This window comes from Tyto alba, unplaced genomic scaffold, assembly GCF_018691265.1.
Source record: "Tyto alba isolate M040663 unplaced genomic scaffold, T.alba_DEE_v4.0 Super-Scaffold_1, whole genome shotgun sequence".
In the NCBI taxonomy this organism is placed as follows: domain Eukaryota; kingdom Metazoa; phylum Chordata; class Aves; order Strigiformes; family Tytonidae; genus Tyto; species Tyto alba.
This window is the reverse complement of record NW_024881261.1, coordinates 13973588-13997806: the sequence shown is the minus strand read 5'-3', so window position 1 is coordinate 13997806 and position 24219 is coordinate 13973588. Positions and strand designations below refer to the sequence as shown.

The 24219-nt window shown below is 43.7% G+C and overlaps 2 protein-coding genes across 8 annotated transcripts in view; one reads left to right on the top strand and one right to left on the bottom strand.

Moving 5' to 3' along the window:
• Window positions 1–3840, bottom strand: part of CFAP43 (cilia and flagella associated protein 43) — a 51157-nt gene extending 47317 nt beyond the window's left edge. For 5 of the 6 annotated variants that reach the window (XM_032988538.2, XM_032988537.2, XM_032988539.2 and 2 more), the window contains exons 1-2: window positions 3707–3840; window positions 289–542 (exon numbers count right to left, since the gene is read on the bottom strand). In XM_032988538.2, the coding sequence (XP_032844429.2) occupies window positions 289–542; window positions 3707–3819 (367 nt within the window). In that variant the 5' untranslated portion in view covers window positions 3820–3840. Of the gene's footprint in view, window positions 1–288; window positions 543–3706 lie in introns of those variants that run through there. The other variant, XM_032988541.2, reaches the window with a different exon arrangement.
• A 185-nt stretch (window positions 3841–4025) lies between these two features.
• Window positions 4026–14646, top strand: GSTO1 (glutathione S-transferase omega 1). Of its 2 annotated transcripts, none has more exons than XM_032988543.2 (6): window positions 4026–4160; window positions 6661–6769; window positions 8855–9077; window positions 10355–10456; window positions 12605–12711; window positions 14108–14646. In XM_032988543.2, the coding sequence occupies exons 2-6, from the start codon at window positions 6711–6713 to the stop codon at window positions 14259–14261; spliced, it is 645 nt and encodes a 214-aa protein (XP_032844434.1). In that variant the 5' UTR covers window positions 4026–4160; window positions 6661–6710; the 3' UTR covers window positions 14262–14646. The 2 variants fall into 2 exon arrangements, with proteins under 2 accessions (XP_032844434.1, XP_032844433.1); XM_032988542.2 differs by lacking the exon at window positions 4026–4160 and adding an exon at window positions 6453–6565.
• The last annotated feature ends 9573 nt before the right edge of the window (window positions 14647–24219 follow it).

Here is a 24219-nt window from a genome sequence, read left to right as displayed (position 1 = left end):
ATTGCAGTGTAATTTTTTTGGTTATTCTGACTATATTTTCCTAAAATTAATTCCATTTGTTTTCCCTTTCAAACAGATCCATTTTATATTGTTGTATTCCTCCCTAGCTTGAGACTAACTAAAAGTAGTGCAGTGAAAAATTCCTTCCACTGTTTTCCATGCATCTTGTCATGAGACAGTTTCCTGTCACACTGTTTTTCAAGTCTTACCAGAAAAACCCTTCAGAGACTGGATGATTTAAGTATTGTTTTGAAGAAATGGTGACAGGGAGGGTTACCACATCACTACCTTTCAATTCTGTCAGTTTACTCAGTTCTGGAAAAGTGTAGATATATATGATGGGATTCAGCTTCCGGTCTGAAAAGGCCAACACTCCACTGTTCCCATTCACGGCAAAGGCTCCCACCTGGCCAGTCTGACACTCCAGTACTGTCGTCTTCTTTGTTTCAATGTCCAGGAAGAGGATGTAATTGCCACAAGGGTAGCACACAGTTTGATTGTTGATAAAGCCAAAGTTCTTGTTTGAGAATCCCTGAACCCAACTTAAGAAAGAGCAACTGAACGTTAAAACATTAGACACACACATTTCTCCAAACACTGTGATAAAGGGACTGTTGTAGCCTAAGTTACACTGAACCAATGCATAGGATTTGTTAGACTCATCCTCACACCAATGCTGCAAACCCACAATAACTACAAGATCCAGTATTATGAATCAGTAGTTCAGTGTTTCCAAAATCACAGAGTCAGTCTTACCCTGATAGAACACAAAGGACTGTTATAAGAACACGGAGAGATGCTTATATTTCAGTTTTCACTAAAAATGAAGTTAGCCAGTTCACAGGCTCTGCTTTTGTACTTGTATATCATTGCAATACAGTATACCTTTATTCTGAAAGAATTACATGGGTGCAATCTGTACTTGGGACCCAGTTGTGTTTGTTTAACCTTTTTACACTTTCATAGGTCATCTCATCCCCGTAAAATAAAAAATACAAAGGCACAGCTTGTGTTTACAAGAATATAACAGGAAGACCGTTCTGCTTTAGATACCAGTACTTTAACCTGGTAAAACTTTGGAATGTAAACAGAATGTGTTACACAAGGACTAAAATAAATTACTGAAGAGGAGTCAGTTTATGAACTTACAACATACCAACAAATTCATAACTGCCTGCAGATGTTTCTACCTTTCAGAAAGTGTGTGAATAAACATCAGGGTCCTCTTATCAAAGGGATTTACATTCACCACTAAGTGAAGATGTCTGACTGAGCCACAGCTTAGCCTGCTAGTACCATACCATAACAGTTTCAGCAGTGTAACAGATATCCTCTCCGTACAACACTGACGTTAGCACCTTCTCTTCTAATTTCTATTCATAAACTTTCCATTTCTTCTCTTCTTCCAAATAAGAGCATTTGACTGAAAGACATCTATGTCCTCTGCAATTGCAAGCTGCGTTTTTATGCTCCTTTTATCAACGTCTGTCATAAGATCAGCTTAGCTGCAGATCCTCTGTACTCTTACAAGAACATTGTACTACAGCCTCAGCACTCTCATAGGGAGGAACATTTTAAAATTACTGGTTTTAAGATACTTATGTCCAGCAATAACTTATCTTTTCTGAGTAGTTTCTGCTTTTTGCCTGTTTCGCTACACACCAGAGTAGTAAGTGTAGACAGAAGGGAGTGGGAGCACACTGACCACGTGCTCATGCAGATGAACTGAATACCGTGGCAACAAAGAGGAGACATTTCAGCTGATGAATGTTTTTTCTGGACCTTTTGCACAAGAACTAGATGTATGATATGCCATAGCACATAAGCAAACCTTTATGAATATGCTCACAGGACCAGCTTTATACTTTTCTGCAAGACTAGATCTGAATCAGTGGAAATGAAGTATTTTTAGCTTCTCTTTGCAGAGGTAAAATTAAATCTAGAAAACATCTATGCAGGGATAAATTAATGGGATGACAGTGCAACTTATTATCCTTAAACAAGCAGTAAAGGCTTAAGGGGACAATGATTCAGGCTGTTATCTGATGTCAGCTATGACTGGTGCAGTACACAGTCAGGTAATTAGCCATGGCTCACTCACATTTTCCATGCTGTGACTGTCTCCAGTTCTGTATAAACATTGTATCAGAAGTATTTCAGTCATAAACCTTGCCATCTGGTAAAATGTAGATGGGGCAACGTAATTAGAGTTGCTTGGAAACTTCCTTACAGAGCATTTTGCCACTGAAAAATGCCAGTTCACACAAAACAGATTATATGAAACCATGAGTTCTGTCAAAGTTCTGTGTTCTCTGAAGACACAAAACACAGCATTCCAATTGCCCACTGCAAAAGTTTTTGTCACTTTCTTCTAAAACTGACATACATACTATTACTGCTAACATTAATTTATAAGAAAGGCAAACTGTATACTTTTCTATTTTTAGGATATGGGATTTGCTTCACATTCAAGAGGGCTTTTTTTTTTTTTTTTTGAATAATATTTTCATTTCATAATGATGTTTTCACAAAGTAGAAAAGCTGGGTCACAGCTCTTTCAAGTAACACCAGTTTGCACCAGGGACCTCCTCTGAATAGCAGTGACATGCTTCAGACAGTATCTTTTTCACTCTGCAAGTAGCATGATGGTTAAGGTTGAAACCTGTTTCTCCCATTACTAGAACAAATAATTTTCTTTCCATTAAAAAGTGCTGCACCTATAATTGTGGATCTGTGTCCCATACTAGCCATGTTTTGATGAAACATCTGAAATACAGTGGGCAAAGGAAGTTTAAACATCTGTTGCATTACACAGAAAAAATGCCTAAACATCCTAACTTGCTGTGAAAGTCTCAACCAAGATGGAGCAGGAAGGGCCTATGTCATCTACAGTTCCTCTTTGGTCAGAACCAAAAAGCAAGTTGTTTGATTACCAATAGTTCTGGAAAATTAGTGTTTTTCTATGTATAGGGTGGGTTATGTTTGTGGGAAATTGAAATCAGAGTCTCTGACATGTGGGTTAAGATGCTGAAAGACAGAAGCGAGGACTTAGAATACCAGGAAAATTAAGAGCCATGGAAGAAGGTGATGACAGTGGGGTTTAGGAGGTACAGAAGAGCCAGGGGAATTCTAGAGGCTGAAGTAGTGTGGGCAAGACAGAAAAAAGATGCGGCCATGAACAGAACTGAACTGTATGGGTTCATGAGGCCAGGTACTGAGAAAAAAAAGCATGCCCTGAGAGTTCCTCAGGATTGTGTGCTGCCAGAACCACTACACAGGAAAGGACAACTCCTCATGCCATGCTTCTTATGAAAAATCATCAAGCTCCAGCTTAAAACTAGTCAGGGTTGCTTACTCCTAATTTCAGAGCCTCCCTATGCTAAGGGCAAAGAACCTAAACTTCATCCAAATTCACCAAAGGCTCAGCCCCTGCTATATGCTCCGATGCAAGCGCTTCTTTCCCTCCCCCTGACTCCAACCACCTGCCACCCAAACACAGACCCACAGCACAGCAGCCTCCCTTGCCTTCCCTGTTAGATCTGCCCTATTCTCTTGACGGCTGCATAAAGCTGATGCGGGAGTGGGGGGAGCAGGGCCCCGGGGGCGCAGGAGAGGAGCCCGGGTACCCCGCCAGGGTGGAGGAGCTAAGGAGCGTGTGGCATGCGTCGAGGCCGGAGGGGCGAGGGCTGTCCCAGCCGGCCCTCACCTCACTTCCAGCGTGGCCTCCTCGGCCGAAGAGCACTGGCGGCCGCCGGGGGCCTCGGGGCGAGGCTCTTCGCCAGCCGGGCCCTCGCTCCGGGCCTCCCCGGCCGCCGCCATGCGCCCCACACCCCCGGCAGCGTGTTTACACCCGTCTCTTAGGAACAAGAACAGCGTCCGCGATTGGCTGGCACAACCCCTCCCGCCAGGCTCAGAGCAGCCAGATGATTGGCCTGCGCCTCTGCGCCAACCAACCAATGAGCGCGGGCTGGTATTTAAAGGGCCAGCAGCCCGCGGGAAAGGAGCATGTGCGCCTCCCGCCCTGGGGGAGGAGAACCCTCCGGACGAAGTGATGAGCGACCTCTCCGTCACACAGCCGGCCGCTCCCACGCAGGCACCGACCCGTGCCTAGTGGGGCAGTTCTGCCCCTGAGTCACCGGTGTCTGTGGCCTTTAAGCCGGGTAAGCGCAGTTTTGTGTAGGAGTGAGTCAGCCGGGGGGAATGACCGCGGGTGTCTCCCCTCGGGTCCTTGCTGCAGCCGCCCACTCCCTGCTCCCGTTCTGGCAGCACCTGGCCTGTCTCTTGTTGAGACAGCAGTACCTGTTATCCCATCGCTTCTCTTATTTTCCCTTTCACGAGCAGTTCTTCTCAGGATGCGTAAGACAGCGCCCCTGAAGCTTCAAGCTGGGGAGCAGCTGACCACTGGAAAGAAAAAGTACAGCTACAGTCTTTCTCTACATACTTAACAGCTTTTGGCGTGGGAACACAGTAAAAGTATCCAAGTATTTTAAAAGCAGAATTAGCAATAACATCTCCTTCTCCCTTTCCTAAAGGAAGAAATGTTATTTATAGTGGCTTGCTTGCTTGCGTTAGTTCATTATTACTTAGCCATACAGTGGCAGTGTGCAGTTTTGTGATACTGCTGTGCACTCACAGCTCCATGGAGCCATGATGGAGAGTGGCATTCCTGTCCAGAGGCAGCAGGACAAGCTGTACCTTACCTCTTGTCTCAGCAGGTGCTCTGTATGCCACAGAAAACCAAGACAGGGTGAGGGAATGGGTTTATCTTTCCACAGTGCCTTTGGGGGGCTATTGTAGCAGGTAGATCTTGTGATGCTGTTTTGAGCTCCTATGTGCCTGTCTCTGGGCTGTGAGTTAGCAGACCGCCTGTGCTGCTCTTAATTGCTAAAAGACACTTCAAATGAATTTTCCCTTTTTTCATGACCCAAAATTTTGCTGAATCTTTCCTAAGGGCAGGCACTCAAAGGATGAGAAATAGGTCCTCTAACACATTTTTTTTTTTAATAACAGGAGAAATTATTTTGTTGGCAATGGACGTTTTATGTACAGCTTCTGTTTGCCTAGGGCATGGCAGGCTTGTGCAACGAATTATTGCTCCCTTTCACTGCTGAGCTGCTTATTAATTACATAATCAAACAGCAATGAATCATGTTGTTGTTCTATTGAAATGGATAATGGTGTCAGGTTCATGATCACTTTACTAGTGGCCACCTCAGTGTTTGTTTGCAGGAGAGATCACCACAGAAAATACTGGTCTTTGTGACATGATGTCTGAGGCCCAACTCCAGTGACAAAACCAAACCAGAAGTCGCCAACAGGCGAAACTTTGCCACTGTGCAAACAAGGATGCACTGATGAGACTGGAGACGCTCCAGTTCCTCTATTAGCCCTGAGGGTTTGATGGAGACATGTTGGTCTCCAGGAGGGCCAGGACATTCCCTCTCTCAGTAATGGCTGCCCCAGCTCTCTGGGGCCTACAAACGTGCCGTTTCCTAGTACTTCAGGTCAGAGCTGTTCAGGTTGGGTGGAAGGGTGTGGATCCCCAGAAAAGGAAGCATTTTACTGCTGGACCATAGACCAATTTGGGCACTGTGTGAAATGCATTAAGAGGAAAGCTCCTCCATTTCTACTATTATACCCCAGTAAAAGCTGGTCAAAGGAAGGCCCTGATGCCCTCACCTCAGCTGAAGAGGAAGCAAAAGGGATAAAAAGAACTTCAGTCCATGCTTTGGTTCTCTCTTTTGCTCTATGCGCATACTGATGCTCCCACAGGTCACGTTTGCAGAAGCAAGCATGAATCCTTCTATGATTGCAAGGTAGTGATTAAATTAAATCTAACATTTGCTGTGCCCTCTTATCTGTTATCTGTTGTCTTTTCTTGGGATTTCATCAAGAAGCAGAATAGCTGCAGGAGAGAGAAACCCTTCTTGTTATTCCCAAGGTGGGATTGGATTTTGAAGGGTGATGCTGCTGTGGCAGAACAAGGCCCTGTCCAGGGAAGAGGCAGTGAGGGAAGCCTGGTGCCTCCCCAGCTGCTGGAGGTGCCACTTAAAAAAAAAAAAAAAAAAAAACAAAAAAAAAAAAACCCAAAAAAACCAAACTGGTATATGGGGTGGAGTTTTGCCGTAAGTTTCCCATTTAAATGGGGGTGCCAGCTGGGGTGGGCTGTACTGTGGCGATGAAGACAGCACTAAGCGCAGCTTAATAGTTAGTGCCTGTCCCACCGAGCGGGTCAGCACCCCCAGTGTGCGGGGGGGGGGGGGGGGGAAGGACGGCCAGCCCGAGGAGGGACCAGAAGGGTGCAAGACGCTCCTCCTCCCCGAACCCCAGCTTTGCCCGCTCCGTGGGGGCCAGCCACCCGAGGCGGGGCGCCGACACCCCCCGGGGGCGGGAGGCCGCCCGTCATGCAGCCCCGGCCCCCGGCAGCGCCCCGCTGAGGGGCGGCGGTTCCCGCCCTCCCCGCGGGCGGGGCCGGCGGCTGGGCTGGGCGGGGGCGGCGGTGCACGGCACGGCAGGGCAGGACAGATAACGATGGCGGGTGATCACTCCCGGAGCCTGGGGAAGGGTAAGCGCTGGGCTCGGCGGGCGGGGAGGCGGCCGCTTCGCCTCGGCCAGGGCGAGTTAACGGCGGTAACGATCTCCTCTCTCCTCTCTCCTCAGGCAGCGCGGCCCCGGGGCCTGTGCCCGAGGGGGTGATCCGGCTCTACAGCATGCGGTTCTGCCCCTTCGCCCAGAGGACGCGCCTCGTCCTCCGCGCCAAGGGCATCAGGTGAGGCGTGCGCGGCCCCGCCCGAGCTGCCGGGACGGTCTGTCAGGGCTCTAACTAAACACCCTCGAAACAACACGATGAAAAAGGGTTTCGATGGCTGCTATTACAGCTTGAGCTTCTTGCGACGGTTTTTCTGGGGGAGCGGTTTTGCTGAAGTGAGGAATAAGTAGGCTGTGCCTGAAATCAGTTATGTAAAGGCCCAAAGTAAATCCGTAGGGGATCCCCAAGCTGATTTTGTTTTTTTTTTTTTCTCACCTGTCATCCTGAATGTTTGCAATAATAGCATTTGAGCTTGTCCTGGGTAAATGTGAGTAGAGCATTAACGTATGTTGTTGTTTGATTTTGACGTACGCTGCAGTGAAAGTTCTGGGAGACGTGAATACTTAGTGTTTTTGTTATGTTACTGCTTAGCAAAACACAGGAGTGTGTGAGTGGCCCTTTTTAAAAGGGGAAATGTACTGTGCTCCCATGGTATCTTCTCATTCCTGTGCTGTAGAAAGATCATGGCATTCAGTACTTGCGTTTGTTTCCTTTTCAAGATAGCTGTGTAATTTCAGTGTTTTTCAATGGGTAATAACGCTTCCCTCAGTTTACAGCTTCAATGTAACAGGTTTTTCCACCTTTTTCTGATTCCTGCCAAGTCCCAGGCCTGCCAACAGTTTGTCAACAAGCACAGGGCTGGGAGTTCATGTTAGTGGAGTGAATGCTTACCACTCAGTTCTCCTGATAGCAAGATGAGTTTGTTGGAGAATGGCTCAGAGACAAGGGTCCTGAGCCCACCGAGCAATTGTATGATCAGAGCCTGCTCTAGCTGCTGATGCTGGGCCTCACTAGGGTTTGCCTGCAGCTGCTGATACATGAAGAATGTCAAGGACGCTTCAGCCCTGTATACCGTGGTGTGTCGAAAACAGGTTAAGGGGAATTAGGAATAGTGGTCTGAGAAACACAGTGTTATGGTAACGGTGGTCTGAGAAACATTGTGTTATGGTACTGTTGTGTATTGAAAACAAGTCAATAGGAATCAGAAATAGTAGCATGAGAAACTTAGAGTTATGAGAAACTTGTGCTGTAAGCTAACTGCAAGTAGATGGACCGTCTGAATACGACCTTTAGAGCTTAAGCCAATCAGCTAGTGACTAGTAGGCATAATAATTATCATTGTCTGTATAAATATATGTACCCTGGACCAATAAAGACACACGTTGATTGATGCTCTATCTTCCACACTGAACCCATCTCGGCGTGTCATTCGTCCGCGGCTCCGCAGAGTTGGGTTTGTTTTTTTAAAAAAAACTTCCAGGTTGATTTAATTCTGTCTTTATTTAGTGTCTCTGGACTAATTTTGGGGCTGGGAGGTTTGTTTTAGTATAGTGACTTTGGAGGGGTTTTACAGCTACTTAAATGTTGTAGTTGCCTTCTGGTAACCTTTTAGTTGTTTTGAAGGTTCAGCTGTGTTTAGCAGACCTTTGGGCTCACTAGGAATTTTCTCATACATATAACACACCATATGACTTACGATTTGTTGACATAACAGACATATTTCCCATGTATATTTTTTTATCAATATCTGTTTGCCTTTACCCTAAACATCTATTCTATGTGAGGCAGTAGGTGGGGTGCTCTCCTGATTTGCTCTTTGGTGTGAAGTCACATTAAAGTTCATCTGCATTTCTTAATTGGAGTATAGCTTATTTGCAATCAAGTGCTTCTTTCTCAGGATGCCTCTGAACCTGCATGTGGTAAGTGTGCTGCATTCTGAGCCTGACCTTTGTTTTTAGCATGACTATAAGGGCTGCATGTTGTGTGCTTGCAGAAGGTTCATGTGTCTTTTATTAGTTTAAGAAAGAACTCATTGTAAGTCAGCATTTTCTCCAGCAAAGGGAAGTGCCCTCTGGCAGTATTTGTAAGTGTCAAATGGATAGTCCTGCAAAGGACTTCAAGGAAGACAAGGGAGAGCAGGGGAACAAGGATTCAGCCTCTCAAGTACTGTAGCTGTTGAGGTGCAGTGACTGGATTTCACCATGGTATGGAGTGGACTGTAGCAGAATTGAGCCTGTTTGGGTCTTTCTTCCTTTGGTTTTTTAGCCATGAAGTAATCAACATCAATCTGAAGAACAAACCTGACTGGTTCTTTGAGAAGAACCCCTTTGGGCTGGTTCCTGTTCTGGAGACCAGCAAGGGCCAGCTGATATATGAGTCCCCGATTACTTGTGAATATTTGGATGAAGCATTTCCGGGGAAGAAGTTGATGCCTTCAGACCCATATGAGCGAGCCTTTCAGAAGATGCTCTTGGAACACTTCTCAAAGGTACTGTGTGCTCAGGGTAGGATTGTGTTTCTTACTTTACCATAGCACCAAAAACTGCAGCTCTGTTGCCAATGCTGCTTTAATCCTTTAAGGCAGGTTTTATGTCTGGGAAAAACATTTAAATAACCGGAGGGGTTATTTGGAGTCTCTTGCTACGAGCACACACAAACCACCTTGTGCCTGAATTGGTCCCAGGTTTTATGTGCAAGGATGGATGCAGGAAGACAGCCAAGCTATTGAAAGTGTGTATGACTGAGGCAGGATTTTGAGCATCCTACAATAGACCAAAGATTAGTAGACTAAACCAGCTGAATTCTTGAGACCTAGGCAGTGACAATTACTGTTTTTTAATAAGTCTTTCTGTAGGAAGTACTGTATGAATGCAGAATGTGAAGAGTGCCTGACTGAGAGAGCCTACAACCATGGACAAGAGATGGCAGGTGGCTGTAAACATGGGACATGTAGAAGGAAACTGGTTTTGGCTCTCAGTAGGGGTTGGAGGTGGGCATTGTGGCTGACTGGAAGCAACAAGTACAAGCATGTGTTCTAGGAAGTGAAAGAAGTCAGCTTGGATATGAGGAAGCAAGAGAAGATGCAGAGATGTGGACAAAGGAGGGGGTTAGAAGGGAGGATATATTTACAATGAGCCTTTCTGAATAGGCATGATGGGAAGAGGGTTACAGGGAGGCATGTTGCAAGAAATGAAATGTTCACTGAATGCTGGTTGTATGAATGACAAGATCTTAGAAAAATGTTTGTCTGTGAGCTTCTAAGAATGTAATTTAGTTAAGCTTGGCCACTGGGCAACTTCCTGGTGCCATATGCTAATTTATCTGGCAATTACTAAATTAGAAAATGCACAAGTTTGTGGAAGTCTGCATATCCTGGGCTGCATCTCTTTCTTAAGGTACCTTAAATGCTGATAATTAAAGTGCATTTAGATTTCAGAACTGTGTAGCTGGGAAAACAGTACCACTCTGCACTTTGCCACTTTTATTGCTACTTTTTTGGTAGCGCATGCAAGTGGGAAACATGCTCTTCTTTCATTGTTCTCCTCTTATTACAAGACTAAAGTTTATTAGTTTTTGCATTTGTTCTTCCTTTAAGCCTTTGCTTGCCTTTTCTGAAGTAGAAAAGATTTTTGTTAATGGACTTCAACTCTTTAAAGTTAAATCTTTAAGATTTAACTTGTATCTAGTATCTTAACATCTTAAGCTCTGAGTGACTTCTATTATTGTAATAGAAACATTAAAAATTTTATCCTTTCCTTTGTATAGATAACACCCATAGTTTTCAAGTATTTTGTGGCAGTCAGAGATGGACAGGACACCGCAGTGCTGAAAGCAGAGATTGCTGAGAAGTTTGGCAAATTTGAAGAGGTAAAAGTATTTAATGATAATGAGTAGGTTGGCAGTCACTGTATGATCCTTTTTTCTTTTGTGCTTTGGCTTTTGGAGTTGGATTTCTTCTCGTTCAGCTGGTATTTACAGCAATGAACAATCTTTCAATTTACTCCCCCCAGCCTAGGATATACACCAGCACCTTTAAATTCCAAGTAGCTAACCTAAACTTCATCTGTATGATGAAGGCTGTGTGGACTTGTGGAGTGGTTTTTGAGTTCTAGCTGACTGCTGTTGTCTTGGATATCTTTGTTGTGCTTTAAATGCAATGAGGCCTTGCAGCATACTCTGAGAGCAAGGGCTGAGGAATGCGAGCTGGTGAAAACCATTTGTGCTGTAGCTCTGCTGAATTCAGTGCAGATATATGGGTGATGACATACAATCATTTTTTGTTTAAGAGTTTATCTTTGCAGGGGGAGAAGCAGAATGTAATCTGTCCCTTGCAGAAATCCAGCCCTGGGCAGTGTTCTGCTACACAAGGTGTAATGCAACTTCAGCAGAGATCCAGGAAGTGCCATGTGGCTTTGAATGCTGTATTGGCAAATTCACAATCCTGATTTAGTGTCAGTAGTGGTTCTTGGCTAGTCCAAACAACTGTCAGACTTGCCTTTATCATGAACTCATTCTTTTGTGTTTTTAGCAACCACAAGTAATGCTCATCTGTCTCGATCAAGCAGCATTCTTCCAGAGTGTTTCTCTTCAGGTGTAAAGTACTTTCCTAATTCTCCAAAGTCCTGTGCATTCTGCTTACTCATCCCCTTGAGTTGCCAAAGTAAAATTGTTTTCAGAGTAGTCTTGTCTGTCTTACCAGGCTGATGCTGGAGTAGTGCAGATGACAAAAGAGTTCTTGGGGGAAGCCATATGTGTTTCACTTCCCTGAAATGCAGATCTATTCAACATTAAGGAAGAATTAACCATCTTCCTGCTTTATTAATGCTGTGAAACACTTGCTGCTCCTTCATTCTCTCTATTGTACTATACCCTGAAGGATTTCGCAGCAGCAGCTGAAGGTCAGCTGAGGGTGGGAGGAAGGGAGCGAGCCATGCAAACTTCTCTTGGCCTGTCGCAAGAGATACTCAAGAAGGGAAGTGGTTTGAAACACTTCTGTAGCTCGTTTGCTGCTACCCGACAGAGGGAGCTGTGTTCCCATTTCTGCAACTGTGCAACTGCTGGGTTGTATTCTGCCAGATACCTGGTAATTCAAACAGCTTGATGCTTCCTGGAGGACTGCTTTAAAATTTCTACTAGAACGTGGGGGTTGGGGGACAGGGAGTAAATGCCATAGGAATATAGTGTTGTGTGTCCAAAAAGGCAGAGATTGTAAGGTCTCTTGAGTTCCACCTTGAAAATGCCAAAGTACCTGAAAACAGAGGGACTAGTCTTATGAAAGAAGACACCAAGCTCTGGAGGTTCCTTAAACCATGTTAAACTTGAATGACCATGGCACTTGAAATGTATCAGAAACATAAATGTAACAGGAGAACTTGCAGTATTCTTTGTGACTGTGCTTTCTGTGCTGAGCTGTAGGGAATCTTTCTGGTGTACATGGATTTTACACTTGCTTCCTGTTCCCTTTGCACCTGGAATCAAATCCAGTTCTAGATGTAATGTTATAAATGCTTTCCTGACGCCACTTGGCCTCAAGTTTCATGAGAAAAGAGTCCCTGCTAAAATGGTGTTCTAGTTTACCTGGGTGTTAAATTTAGGTGGAATTATTGCTCAAGAAATGCCTGTGCATTGTTATGCTTGATCAGTCTGTGCAATTAATGCTTTTTGACACGTAAGAAATCACAAACTGACAGACTGAGAGCTAAATTCCTTTTTGTTTGTGCCCAAGCTGCAGCTCACTAATGATTAATATTTTGTGATATTTTTTGAACTTCTGGAGAAGAGCTGGACTTGATGGTGTATGAAATATTTAAGCTTGATACTACAGCTGCTTTACTGACTAGCTCAGACTACTCAGATATTGCATGCACAGGAGAAATGTGCTGTATCTCCATTATTTGCTGTCTGACCCTCTCAGTATGCCTGTATTCTACTATGAAGTGGGCTTTTCGTTACTGTAGTGTTCTGTTGTGGGTAGTTTTCCTTCTGAGAGCAATTGTCATCTCTTGCCCCTCACAGATTCTGTCCAAACGCAACACTGTGTTTTATGGTGGGGACTCGATCTCTATGCTTGACTACATGATCTGGCCATGGTTTGAACGTCTGGAACCATTCCAGCTGAAGGAGTGAGTACCTTGCCTAGCCATTAATGTGTACTGAAGTGCCTCAGTATAAATATTCTTTGCGTACACTCTGCAGCAATGGGCTACGCTTGGGGGCTGCTGAATAAAGTTTGTATTGTGTTACAGTTTGGGGGAAGCACCTTCTCAAGAGACATGAGTTTTTCAGGGATCATCTGTAAACAAGCTTTTGTTCACTAGGTCTGGTTTCCTACCAAATAATTTTGACAGATCTGGAAGAAGTGGTCAAAATACAGGACTTTCCATCCCTAACATCATAGATGAAAATGGTCTTTATTCGAAGAGGATGGAAATATGAAGACCTAGGTTAAAATTATTTGCTCCAAAACTTGAAATGCAGTCTTCTGATCCTCTTTGGAAATCCTAGGTTGACAAAGGAGAGTGATTGAACCATTATTGGTCCTGGTGTGTGAATCATTCTTGAACAAGACAGCTACAGGGAATCCTTAGCATTGAAACTTTGGGCATTGTAAAATGAGGGCTTTGCTGATGGGTTGCTAACCTACTTTGTCTCCTGTGTGGTCCTTGATTGAAAGGGGAAATACTACAAGCAATATAGGAGCATAGGTCTAGAGTCATTAACGTATTTGAATGACTGAGGGTCTGAGCCATTGTATGTTAAGAAAAGATGCTTTCTGGGTAAGGGCTAGGAGTTACCTGGAGAAGTTATATATTAACTAAACTTGAGAGCTGGAAATTGTAATGCAAAGTACTTGGTTCAATCCACCAGGAGAGAATGAAAATAACAATTTACACTGTTAAGCTTTCAGTTTGCCACATAGTGGTGTTTTGGTTTTTTCTTCAAATGTGTCTAAGTGGGTTTGTGGATTTAGTCTGTTAGTTGAACCCTTAGTTCTCAATAGACTGCATCTGCATTTTTTGCTGCTGGGCTGTGGGGTAGTTCAAAATGCACAGCTTGTCTTTGTATGCAAGAGAGAAGAGGTTCGTGGGTTGTGGAGGAGGACTCAACCACTGTGCACAGCATTTGCTTCAAGAATCACCATTAACAAAGCATTCCAGAGGGAGGCAGTGGTGCACAGGCCTCTGCTCTGTACTCAGCAGATGATAAATAAGAAATGTCTCTTGCAGCAGGGATAATGTAAGCAAAAATATGCTGATATATTGCACAATAAGTGCTCGCTTGTGCTTTTGTTCAGCTTTGCAGAGTGCACAAGCTCTGTAACAACTTTTTCACTTTGCAAATGCTAGTCTGTCTTCTATGATCTGATATGTATTTCTATCACTTGCTCTGAGCTGAATATTATACTGGGAGGGAGAAAGCAAAACAAGTGTTAAAACAGAACTGCTCAAGCTGTTTTGCTTCCTTGATGCCCTCCAAGTTTCCCATTTGTGTTACTCAGTCTCTTTCCTTTTCCTGTAGCGCTCTGAGTCACACCCCAAAGCTCCAATGCTGGATGGAGGCCATGAAGGAGGACCCTGCTGTAAAGGCTACAATGACTGACCCACAGACATTCAAAGGTTACCTCCAGCTCTATTTGAAGAACAGCCCTGAGGCATGTGATTATGGGCTCTGAGGTGCCAGTAGACATGCTTGCTGAAGTGTCAGTGCTTCTTTTCAGTGTGAGCTGTGGGGTTCTAGTGTAATATGGTGTGGGCTCTTGTGTGGTCGCATCTCATAATGGGGAGTAAATCTGCGCTGAGACATCTTCTGTGAACTCTACTCCTTCCTGTGAGGAGGAGGATGTGCTGGCTTCAGGCAGGAGATGGAAAGTCATTGTTGGCCATGTATATTGCATAAAGAAAAATGTTGGCTTTGCTCGGAGGTGATGTTCAGTTATCTCTGGCCTCTTTGCAGGCACTGCTGGTGGGAAGTCCCTGAACTGACCCTGTTACTTGGCTTAAAAATTGTAATACTGGTGTCCTGAAAATAAATAAAAAGCAAACGATGTTGTCTTTAAACAGTTTTTCCTTCCTTTTTCCAGGCAGCTGTTAGGCACTGGACTGGCTGTACAGAGAGGAGAGAGGCACTGTAAAGGCTAAAACAGATAGCGTGCTCTCTGAAGTTAAGATGTGATTACTTAGTACAAACTGTCATCCTCTTAGCACTGCTGCCAAACCACTGAACTTGCAACTCTATCCACTTATCCCTGCTGAAGTCATGTTTGTAGGGATCATCTAGTAATGGCTTCCAGTTTGGGCTAGATGTGCTAGGACAGTGTGTGGTTATAATCCTTCTCTGCCATTCTGAAGTAGGGTCGTGTTTATTCTAGGTCCTAACCTCAATTATCCTAAAGGCCAGAGTAGGGAGTAAAGCTAACAGAAACCATATCCTGAGCAGAGGGACATTTATTTTCTGTTCTGCTCCAGAACTCAAAAAGTGTTGCTATACATGTCAAGATGTAGGTGAAATCAGAGAATGGAAGTAGGAGTTCATTCAGAGGATTATGTACTGATGGTGTCTTGCTGCTGGTGAAGGAATTAATATGTTCTGTTCCAGCAGGTAAATGGCAGGATCAGAGCTTTGCAGTTGGACATCTTTTGAAGCTATCCTATATGCTAATATAGCAGAGTGGGGACAAGATTATTTGTATCAAAAGTAGTCACAGGAAAGACTTCTTCCTTTCTCTTTTTTCTTTTTTTTCCTTATTTTTTTTATCTCCACATAAGGGGTTAAAAGAACTATGACACATTCAGATGTTGCTCAGCTGTCTATGTCTTTCTCTGTCAGACCACTAACAGCCCAAACTATCCATAATTCCAGGGAATAAGCATGCAGAAAGAACCAAGGCAAAGCAGTTATGTTCAGGGACAGGACTGTGGTTCCTGTGGTGCTGAGGCAGTTGTCATGAGATACACAAGACTGTTCCTATCTGTCTCCCACTGCAATGAGGTAAGGTAGCATAGCAGAACGTAGTGGTTCATGGTTTTCCTGGTAATATAGGCACTGAGTGTCTTGGAGCTTTTCTGAAGGAAAACGGAACTAATCCTTTCTTACCTTTAATGTGTTCCACCCTAGCACACTAACACTGAGGAGGTGCATGCTTGTGTAACTTCAAGTAGGAAAGCAGATATGAAAGACAGATTTGATGAGGAAAAAGAATTAGCAGGAGCTTGGTCTGTCAGCTTGTGGCTATTGGAGGGGATTGTTTATACTCTTACTAGCTCTAATTCAAATGATGCAGCTTTTCCCCTCCTGTTTATCTTTGGTTTTTAAACACATCTGGCACTACTTAGAGAAATATTAATTACTCTGCTGTTCCTTTAAAAAATTTCCCAGTCCAGATCTGATGCTCTACAAGATTTGTAGATTGTCATTAGAGAGCCCAGAGGAAACCTAAAGCTGTGAGGTGTGTTGTCAGAACATGGATCTAGGCCATTTCATTAGATGAAAGCAGGGTTTGAGCTTGATGAAGCCACTATCTGTGAAATGGTGTTGGTGGGATCTCAGTGGCAAATTTCCAGGGATTAACTGCAGAACATTTTGGTTTTATTAGCTGCTCTGCTTTGTGTAGGGCTTGTTAAAGCTGTTAGTATAGTAGGCTCCGAGTTGGCTTCTATAAACATGCTAGGAATATATTGCAATTTTCTCCAGTGTATTATTGAACACTAGTGGGAGATGTGACATTAGAGAAATCCAATAATGAGTTAAAAACAGAGACTGGCATCCAAGACCATGGTAACCCAGGGACTGTGTTGTATAACAGAAAGATGTGCTTTCCCCATCTTTATTTAGTGGCTGTAGAGTATACCATTACAAATATGCTACTTCAGCAAAAAAAGTAAAATGAAATATTCTGCCTTATAATTTACTATTAAATATCAGTGTTCCAAATCCCCAGGCAGACAGCTGGGGTCCTGAACTCATTAGAGCACACCAAGAAATGCAGGCCTCGGGCAAAGTGTTTTTAATGTGGTAATGAATATGCAACACTTTGGCCCAGTCTTCAAAGGAAAGGAAAAGTTATGTGGAGTGGACTGGCGCTCTTCTTTCATGGTGGATGAGTGTAAAGGATACATCATATTAGTTTAAAGATGCCACGAAAAGAAAACACGTATCTTCAGTTTTGGTCAACAGAGGAAAAAGATGGAAGTCAATAATGAAAGGATCAAGCAGATGAACAGCTCTGCCTTTTGGTCAGAGCTCTCCTTAAAAACTTCTGTGGATCAGATTGTACAGCAAGCACTGTATTTACTTACCTTCTACTCCATATCTTGCCCTTGAAAGCTGGTGGTGGTGCTATTGCTTTTGAAAACTGTGTTGATTTTTTTTGTTTGTTTCCTGTTATCGTGACACTAAATATAGCTGCTCAGCACAGGTTAAAAAAATAAATTTGGTGTCAAGCAAAAAAGGATGGAGTCTGTCTTGTAAAAATAGTGAGTTTAGGAGCAGGATGGATAGATACTTCAGATTAGCAAGGCATTGGGCCTCATTCTGTCCTGCATTTGTAGCATCTTTAGCAATGTCCTTGAGGTGATTGTTAGTACCATAATGCAAGGCGTGATCCATACTTGTGTTGTTATGATTTTAGGATCCCTTACATTGAAGCTAAGAGCAAGGTGGAAGGGAGCCACAATGGAGGGAAGGATGGGGATCCCAGGCTTTCAGGTCTGGGAAGGTTTGAGTTTTGGGTAAGTTGAGTGGGAACTTGGGTGAATAGGACTGTGGCTGTGACAGAAGGCCCTTGCTTGGGGAAACTATTGAGAAGAATCTGTCCAGGGAGGTGTTAGAAGGGTCTGTGGTTCTTGTGCTGGAAATGGAGATACTGCTTTGAAAAGTCTCAGATGTCACATACTAGGGACACCCAACACACTTGTATGAACTCCATACAGATGTCTGTGGCTTTGTTGCTTTTAAAAATCAATTAAAAAGGAAGAGAAAAGGAAATTTCAGCTCTTGCCATATTTCATATAACAGCTATCTGTCCTGCACATAAGAGGTGAGTGCATGTGCTAGGCATGTGGTGTCAGCACACTGTTACATCATCTGGGCCTGCTTTCCCCTGTTGTGGCATCTGTCATGTTCGCCTGCATCATCAGGGTTTGAGAACTGGTTGTTTCTTATCCTCTCTCCTTTCTCTGCTAGTGTCCTTATTATTTTACCACTCTGTTCCTTAAGCATTGATTTCACTTGGGAATGGCTGATGAAAGCGCAGTCTCTTCAGAGCCATGAGATCAGATGCAATTTTACTAAATCAATCCCAATTTCTACAGGATCAAGTGGCCTTTTCTACTGCTGGTCCAAAGCCAACAGTGATGGCAGTTGCTGATTTATCTGACTAAATTAGTAATGTCATTTGACGCTGTTAGGATTTTTTCTTCTTAAAACACTTTGATTTGCTAAAACAGGAATTTTAAAACTTGTCTGGGGTGGAGTGTGATATCTGTTTAGCAGTGTGCAGTGATGCTGTATCTGAGTCCATGTGGAAGGCAGCTGCTATTAAGGGACTTAGCCGCTTCTGTGCCTTTCACGGCCATCTTCTGATCTGATGTGCAGGAGGCAGTCTGTGAGAATTACAGCACGTGCTGCAGGTTTGCGTCTTAGAACCACCACTCTTGGCAAAGTTGATGGAAAAAGCTGTATCTCCAGGGGAAATGGAGCCAAGAAAAGGGGCACTGAACAACGACAAGCTGGGTCGGGAGCTGTATTTCCTGTAAGCTGCAAACCATTTGTGTGAGTCACCTATGTGGCTGCACAGCAAAGGCACAGGAGGGCTGAAGGAAAGGGAGAAAAAAGCTGTCAACTTCAGACCGCCTGAAGAATCAGTGAAGACCAACAGTGAGACATTATGGCTTATTACTGTCCTTCCTGCAGCTCTCTGCATATAGTCCCATTTCCCCAAAGGATGCTTTTGTGCCTTTCCTCCTGTCACTCAAACCATCCTCAGAAGGGAGCTCTCAGCAAGAATGCACTCTGGGCCAACCCACAAGTCAGTGTGGCTGTATTTTTTTTCCCATACATTGATTGCACAGTTCTTTTCTGTGCCTGTTTAGGCTTGGAAGCAGAGTCTGCCTCCTCTTACTCATAATAGCTAAGGCATGGTGATTAATCAGCTGTTTTTCCTTGTGGGATGACAGCTCTGATAAAACCTGTGCCTTCAAACCCACAGGCATGGTGCCTCTCAATTCCTTTTCATGTGCTCTATGTAGCTTGGCTGTGTTGTGCTGGTGTATCTCTGCTCTGGATCAAAGTTTTCACCTCCAAAGCTGTGCCAGGTGTGGCCCTGGCAAGAGAGTCGGTGTGGGGCCATTGGTAGAAACCTGCATGTGAATAAGCCTTGCTTTTCTCTAGTTTTGCATACGGGAGTTTCATAATACTGACATGATGTGATAACCCTGAAGGTGAACTGAACGGGCAGGACTGTTGTGCTGACAGCACAGAAGGCCTCTTGTCCCGTGGGAACGCCTGTGTGACGGAGGCCCGGCAGAGCCGCTATGCATCACTTGTGCTTACGGGCACAGGAACTGTCTGGGGCTGCCCTGCCCTGCCTGGTGCAAGCTGGCAGGGATGGGACCCGGAACATATTAACGAGCAAAGTACTATCTCCCTGTGGATGTGGGAAATCCCTCTGTGCTATTTGATTCCCAGCAGAGGGCTAGAGAGCAAGACTGAAGGTTAAGAGCAATGTAACAAATTTCTTCCTTGATGCACCTGGGGAGATGAAGTGACTGATGAGTCAGGCTGTGAACAATGTGGTTTACTGATCCTGGTTCTGCCTAGCTCTGCCCGCTGGGCCTGTATTGCACTGTGGTGGATCCTGGATGTTAGACTGTCTGTAGAAAGGTGCCTAATTGGATTTCCAATGACATTATGAGTACCGTGGCACTTCTGGAAAGCAGCACAATACAGACATAAATTTAATCTTGGCTCTCTACACGATTAAGTCTTTGAGTTGAAACTGTTAATGGCTGTGGGTCTGTTTGTGGATTTGAAGATTGTTTCTCACCTAAAATTGACTCTCTTTTTTTTTCTGCAGAGTACCTAAGACACTTTTAAGAACTTCTTTGGGGTTTTAGTCTTCATTGTGGTGAACAATTTTTATAACAGTGCCGCAGTCAGACATTTTACAAGCAGTCAAATGCTTAAGTGTGAGGGCTGATTTTAAATGTTTTGCCTCATCACCTCCTGCACTTCCATCTTGGAGCAGATCAATAAAGCTAAGATACCCCCCTTCAAGACAGAAATTGCTGATTTTTTTTTTTTTTCCCCTCTAAAAGTTTGGATAAGCTCTGGTTCTAGCTAGACCAATTCATAATTAGTTAAAAACTCAGTGCCTGTATTCAAAGGCAGCACCTCTGCAAACTATGACTGAAAAGCTTCGCTCTGTAGACTCCCTCAAGCCTCTGCAGCCAGAGGTTTTGCTTCTAGCAGGTGAGGAGTCCAAGATGACACACCTAAATGTAACATAGCTAGAAAGTAAAGTTTATTTTGCAGAACACTGTAACATTAATTGATCCACAGCATGGGCTTGTTCGGATTTCTTTTTAGGACCAGACTTGTTCGGTAGATACGATAGGAATATCTGCTTCTCTCCTTTCTCTTCCTGAGGCTCTGCTATAAAGTCGTGCAGATCATTTTGAGAGTAGCAGAAGTAATACAATCCTGTTTCCTCATAGCTTATTTTTTCAGGTCTAGGAGGGCATGAGTACCAACTGTGTCTTACTGCACTGGAGACATTTAAAATAGATCTTGTGCACTTTCTCAGCATCATGAGAGTCTCTGTCCTCTATCCATCTGCCTGCTTGCCTCAAATTTATCAGAGCTGAGTGTTTCTGAGCTCACTACAGAGCTGTTAAAGTTGTTTGATGGATTCAAAAGTTATTTGGCAGAAGATGAAGAGATAGACCCTCCTTTTCTTCACCCCCTCCCCCCCAATATGCATGTACACACTGACTGCATAGAAAAATGGCTAAAAATAACCTAGTTTATGTTGCCATAATGAAATCATCATTTTAGAAAAAGGCAGGACTGCCTGGAATTTTACATGGAAGGGGTACAACAGGTCAAATGTTTGGTTGGAGCCACTGAACCAATATTTTGAGAAATCCTCTTTCCGAACAAACTCCATTCAGATAAATACAAGACCTATATCTGATCCTGTGCCAGTGGCACTTAGGGACAGACTTGATTTAGCTTATAGACCTGCAAGCAAAGAACTATAACACAGTTGAGCAGAGAGGATGAAGTCTGCTCAAGAAGTGGGCAAATCCTGAGCAGTCTCAGCAGAGACCAGTGTTCCCAACTTGACTGCTAGTGGTACCTGACCAAATTAATGTTAGCATGCCTGTAGGTCACAATATTCTCTGAGGTTGCTCTCTTTTTTTTTTATAGCATAGACATTTCTGCCTACTGGAAATAAAGGAGATTCTGTCCTTGCTTGTGGATATTCCATGAGTGGTAAAAAGTCATTAGATAAATTATTAGCTGTGAATTATTCTCCTGGATTTACTGTCCTGCCTGCCTCTCTGGATGACTTAATGCTTGAAAAGTGCTAATTTGTATTAACACAAACATCACCCTGATTTGCATAGTAGCAAAATAACATTGTGCAGAGTTGGGAAACAGAAATGCATTCCTTTGTGGAATAAACAATTTTTCAAAGGTCTGCAGATCTTTAGTATTAGCCACACATCAGAATTATGTATCTGGTTACCATGAAGGAGTGAGATACAGGGGTGTTTCATGACAAATCTGTAAGAACTGCCCAATATAACAGTTATATATCTAGGCAGTGCATAAAAGGAGGTCTTTTTCTTGTACCTGTAGAAAGGCTGCTTATTGCATGTGCAAGTGTTACCTGTCCAGTGAAATCTGTCACTGTGCTGGGGTAGTAGAGATGCAGACTGGACCTGCATTCATGAGCTTTTTATGACCTTTCTGAGTTTTCTCAAAAGTCAGGTAACCTGATTTCAATCTTAAATGTCATGAGGAAACTTGTGTAGGGAGAGGAGGACCAGGCTGTAGGAAGTACAGCAGCTCACCACATTGGAGAGACGTGCTACAGACATCTGTGCTAGTGCATTTGTTTAAGAGCTGATGTGACCCAGCTTGGGCTGACTGGCAGGACACTCCACCTGAGAGAGCTCCTGGCAGAGAGCAAGCAGCTGAACCAACCCCAGTCTGAAGGAACTAAACTGAGATAGATGTGTACCCCCTCAGCGGGTTTGGAGAGGGTTGCTAATGATGGACTGCAGTGAACTCGGATGATTGGGGAATTTTGGGAAACTGAAAGAACTCTGACCTATGTTTGAAAGCCTTCACTAAAATGAAGTTTCACAGTTAACATTATACCTGCCATTCTTGTGTTCTTCTATTTGATCTATCTCCAAATTTCCAGCATATAAAATGCTGTTTTAAAGTTTTCAAATGAAGTGGCAGTCAATGCCCAATGTCACAGCAACTTTACGGGGCTGAACTGGAGGCCCTAACACAGAATAATAGACAGTTATTGTGACTTCTGAGTTTATGGCTTATAGACACAGGTATATACCAGAAAAGCCTTTAAGTATTACACGGTGACTTTATGGAAATTTTTGAACGACCAAAAGAGGAGTTTTATTGGGCAGTAAAGAAGAAGGAGGTAAATGTTAATTGTGTTCTTGCCCCAAAAGAGATATTGTAAATGCCTAAGACTTGTCCCCATAATTATTAAGTCAGGTTCTGCCATCTAAACTTTTAAACAACAAATGCCCAGGTCTTTGACATCCAATCATCTACTAAACCAGGGCAGTGGAGATTCTCTACTATGTGTTAGTTGTTTAGTCTTGCACTTGCTCTCCCACACAGGCCTGACAGCATCAGAAGCCAAGAGCTACTGGAGGTTTTCTGGCATGTGACAGACTTGATTTGCTTTGTGTAAGTTCCCCATATTCAGCTATTCTCAATGCGCTGAAAAACTGTCAAAGTACACCATGACAAGCTCACCTCTCTTCTCAGGGTTTATTTTAAAGTGGTAATAAAAACTAAGTTATAAATGCCTCTACCTGAAATGGAGAGTGCTGCTTTCTACATTTAAGTTAAAAAATCAGCCATTTTTGGTGAAGTTTCTCCTTGGAATTTTGATTTTAGAAGAAATTGAACGTTGAAGGGGAGACACATGACACAGAGTAATTAACCATGCAGCAGTGAGAGGGAATGGCTGATATGCACACTGTTTCCAGGTCTATGACCCAGGGCTTTCAGTGCACAAACCCTAAACTTTATTGGTGGGGTACAGTAATTAATAAAAGGCAGCTCCTTTTTTTCTTTTTGTAAATACAGTTACAAGTGACAGGCCATTACATATTGATGAGACTGAGAGGACAAGACCAAGAGGTTCACTCTCAGTTCATGTTCATGTGCTCATTAGCCAAGCTTGGGATGATCTGTCCCTTTGCTCAAGGAGTGAAGGACTTCCCAGGACAGTGATTTTACACACCAACTGGGTATAAGCAGATAGCCATGTCGATGTGCACTAGCTAGATCTCCAGCTCTAAAGCACAAATTTCAGGCTTGAGCTGCAGGGTGGTTGTTACCTCAGGAGCTTTCAACCATCTCCAGGAATGTTGTCTACAGGTGTGGGAAGCACATTTCTAGAATGCAGTGTGCTAGGCTGCTAGACTTCTCATGAAAGCCAGCACATTGGAATCAGGGCTTTAAGAAAACCTAGAAAAGAAGAAAACACAAGAATTTGAATCTCTGAAGAAAGAGTCCAGATCAAAGCCTAGAGGAAAATTTTTACTACAAGAAGAGGAGGCCAAAACCAATCTCTAGTGGCTGGAGTTGGCCTCTGTGTGTCCCTACATCTTCCTACTCTGTGGCAGAAAATACTGTAATAACGGCCATGGCACGGACCAAAAATCTGCTAATTACCCTTCTGAAAAAGGATTTTATGTTGATGTTACCCTTTCTGTTACGTAGCAACACAGAAGCAGTAAAAAATGCTCCAGGAAATCAACAGCTCATTGGGGAAAATGTTGCTGAGCTTGTCAGACTGAGCTTTAAAGCATGGTGAGTTTATTTTGGGGGTTTAATTTATTTATTTTAAATAATAAAGATGCACTAAAACAAGCAAGACTGGTGATGATGCTGGATCACAGCACTCACAAGCTTCATTTACCGCAATGTGTGGTTGATCCCGGGAAACCGTAACTCCTAGCTAGGCAGACTTGTGCTGCTTATCTAGCTGCTTCTCAGACCTGTTCAATGCCAATTCAGCCCCAGTGAGCCCTGGAGGGCAGAGTTCTTAATTAAAGGTGTGCAGAGCATTCTGTGGGGCTGGAAGACATGACACCAAGGAAACAGTGGTGTTTTTATTACATGAATTCATACCTAGCTTTGGATTTCCTTCCAGAGCCAGAGCACATTAGAATATTAACAAGGAGGTGCTATTCCCCTAAACCAGGGAAAGGGGTTAAGCAGGAGGCTAAGTGGTGGTGGGTGGTTGCTACAACTTGGTTGTGGATACCTGTGAAACAAGCAGGTAAAGAGGATTCCTCTAGCTGAACTGGAAATTCAGGGGATTTTTGGTACAGCCAATAAGGGCAACGTCTACC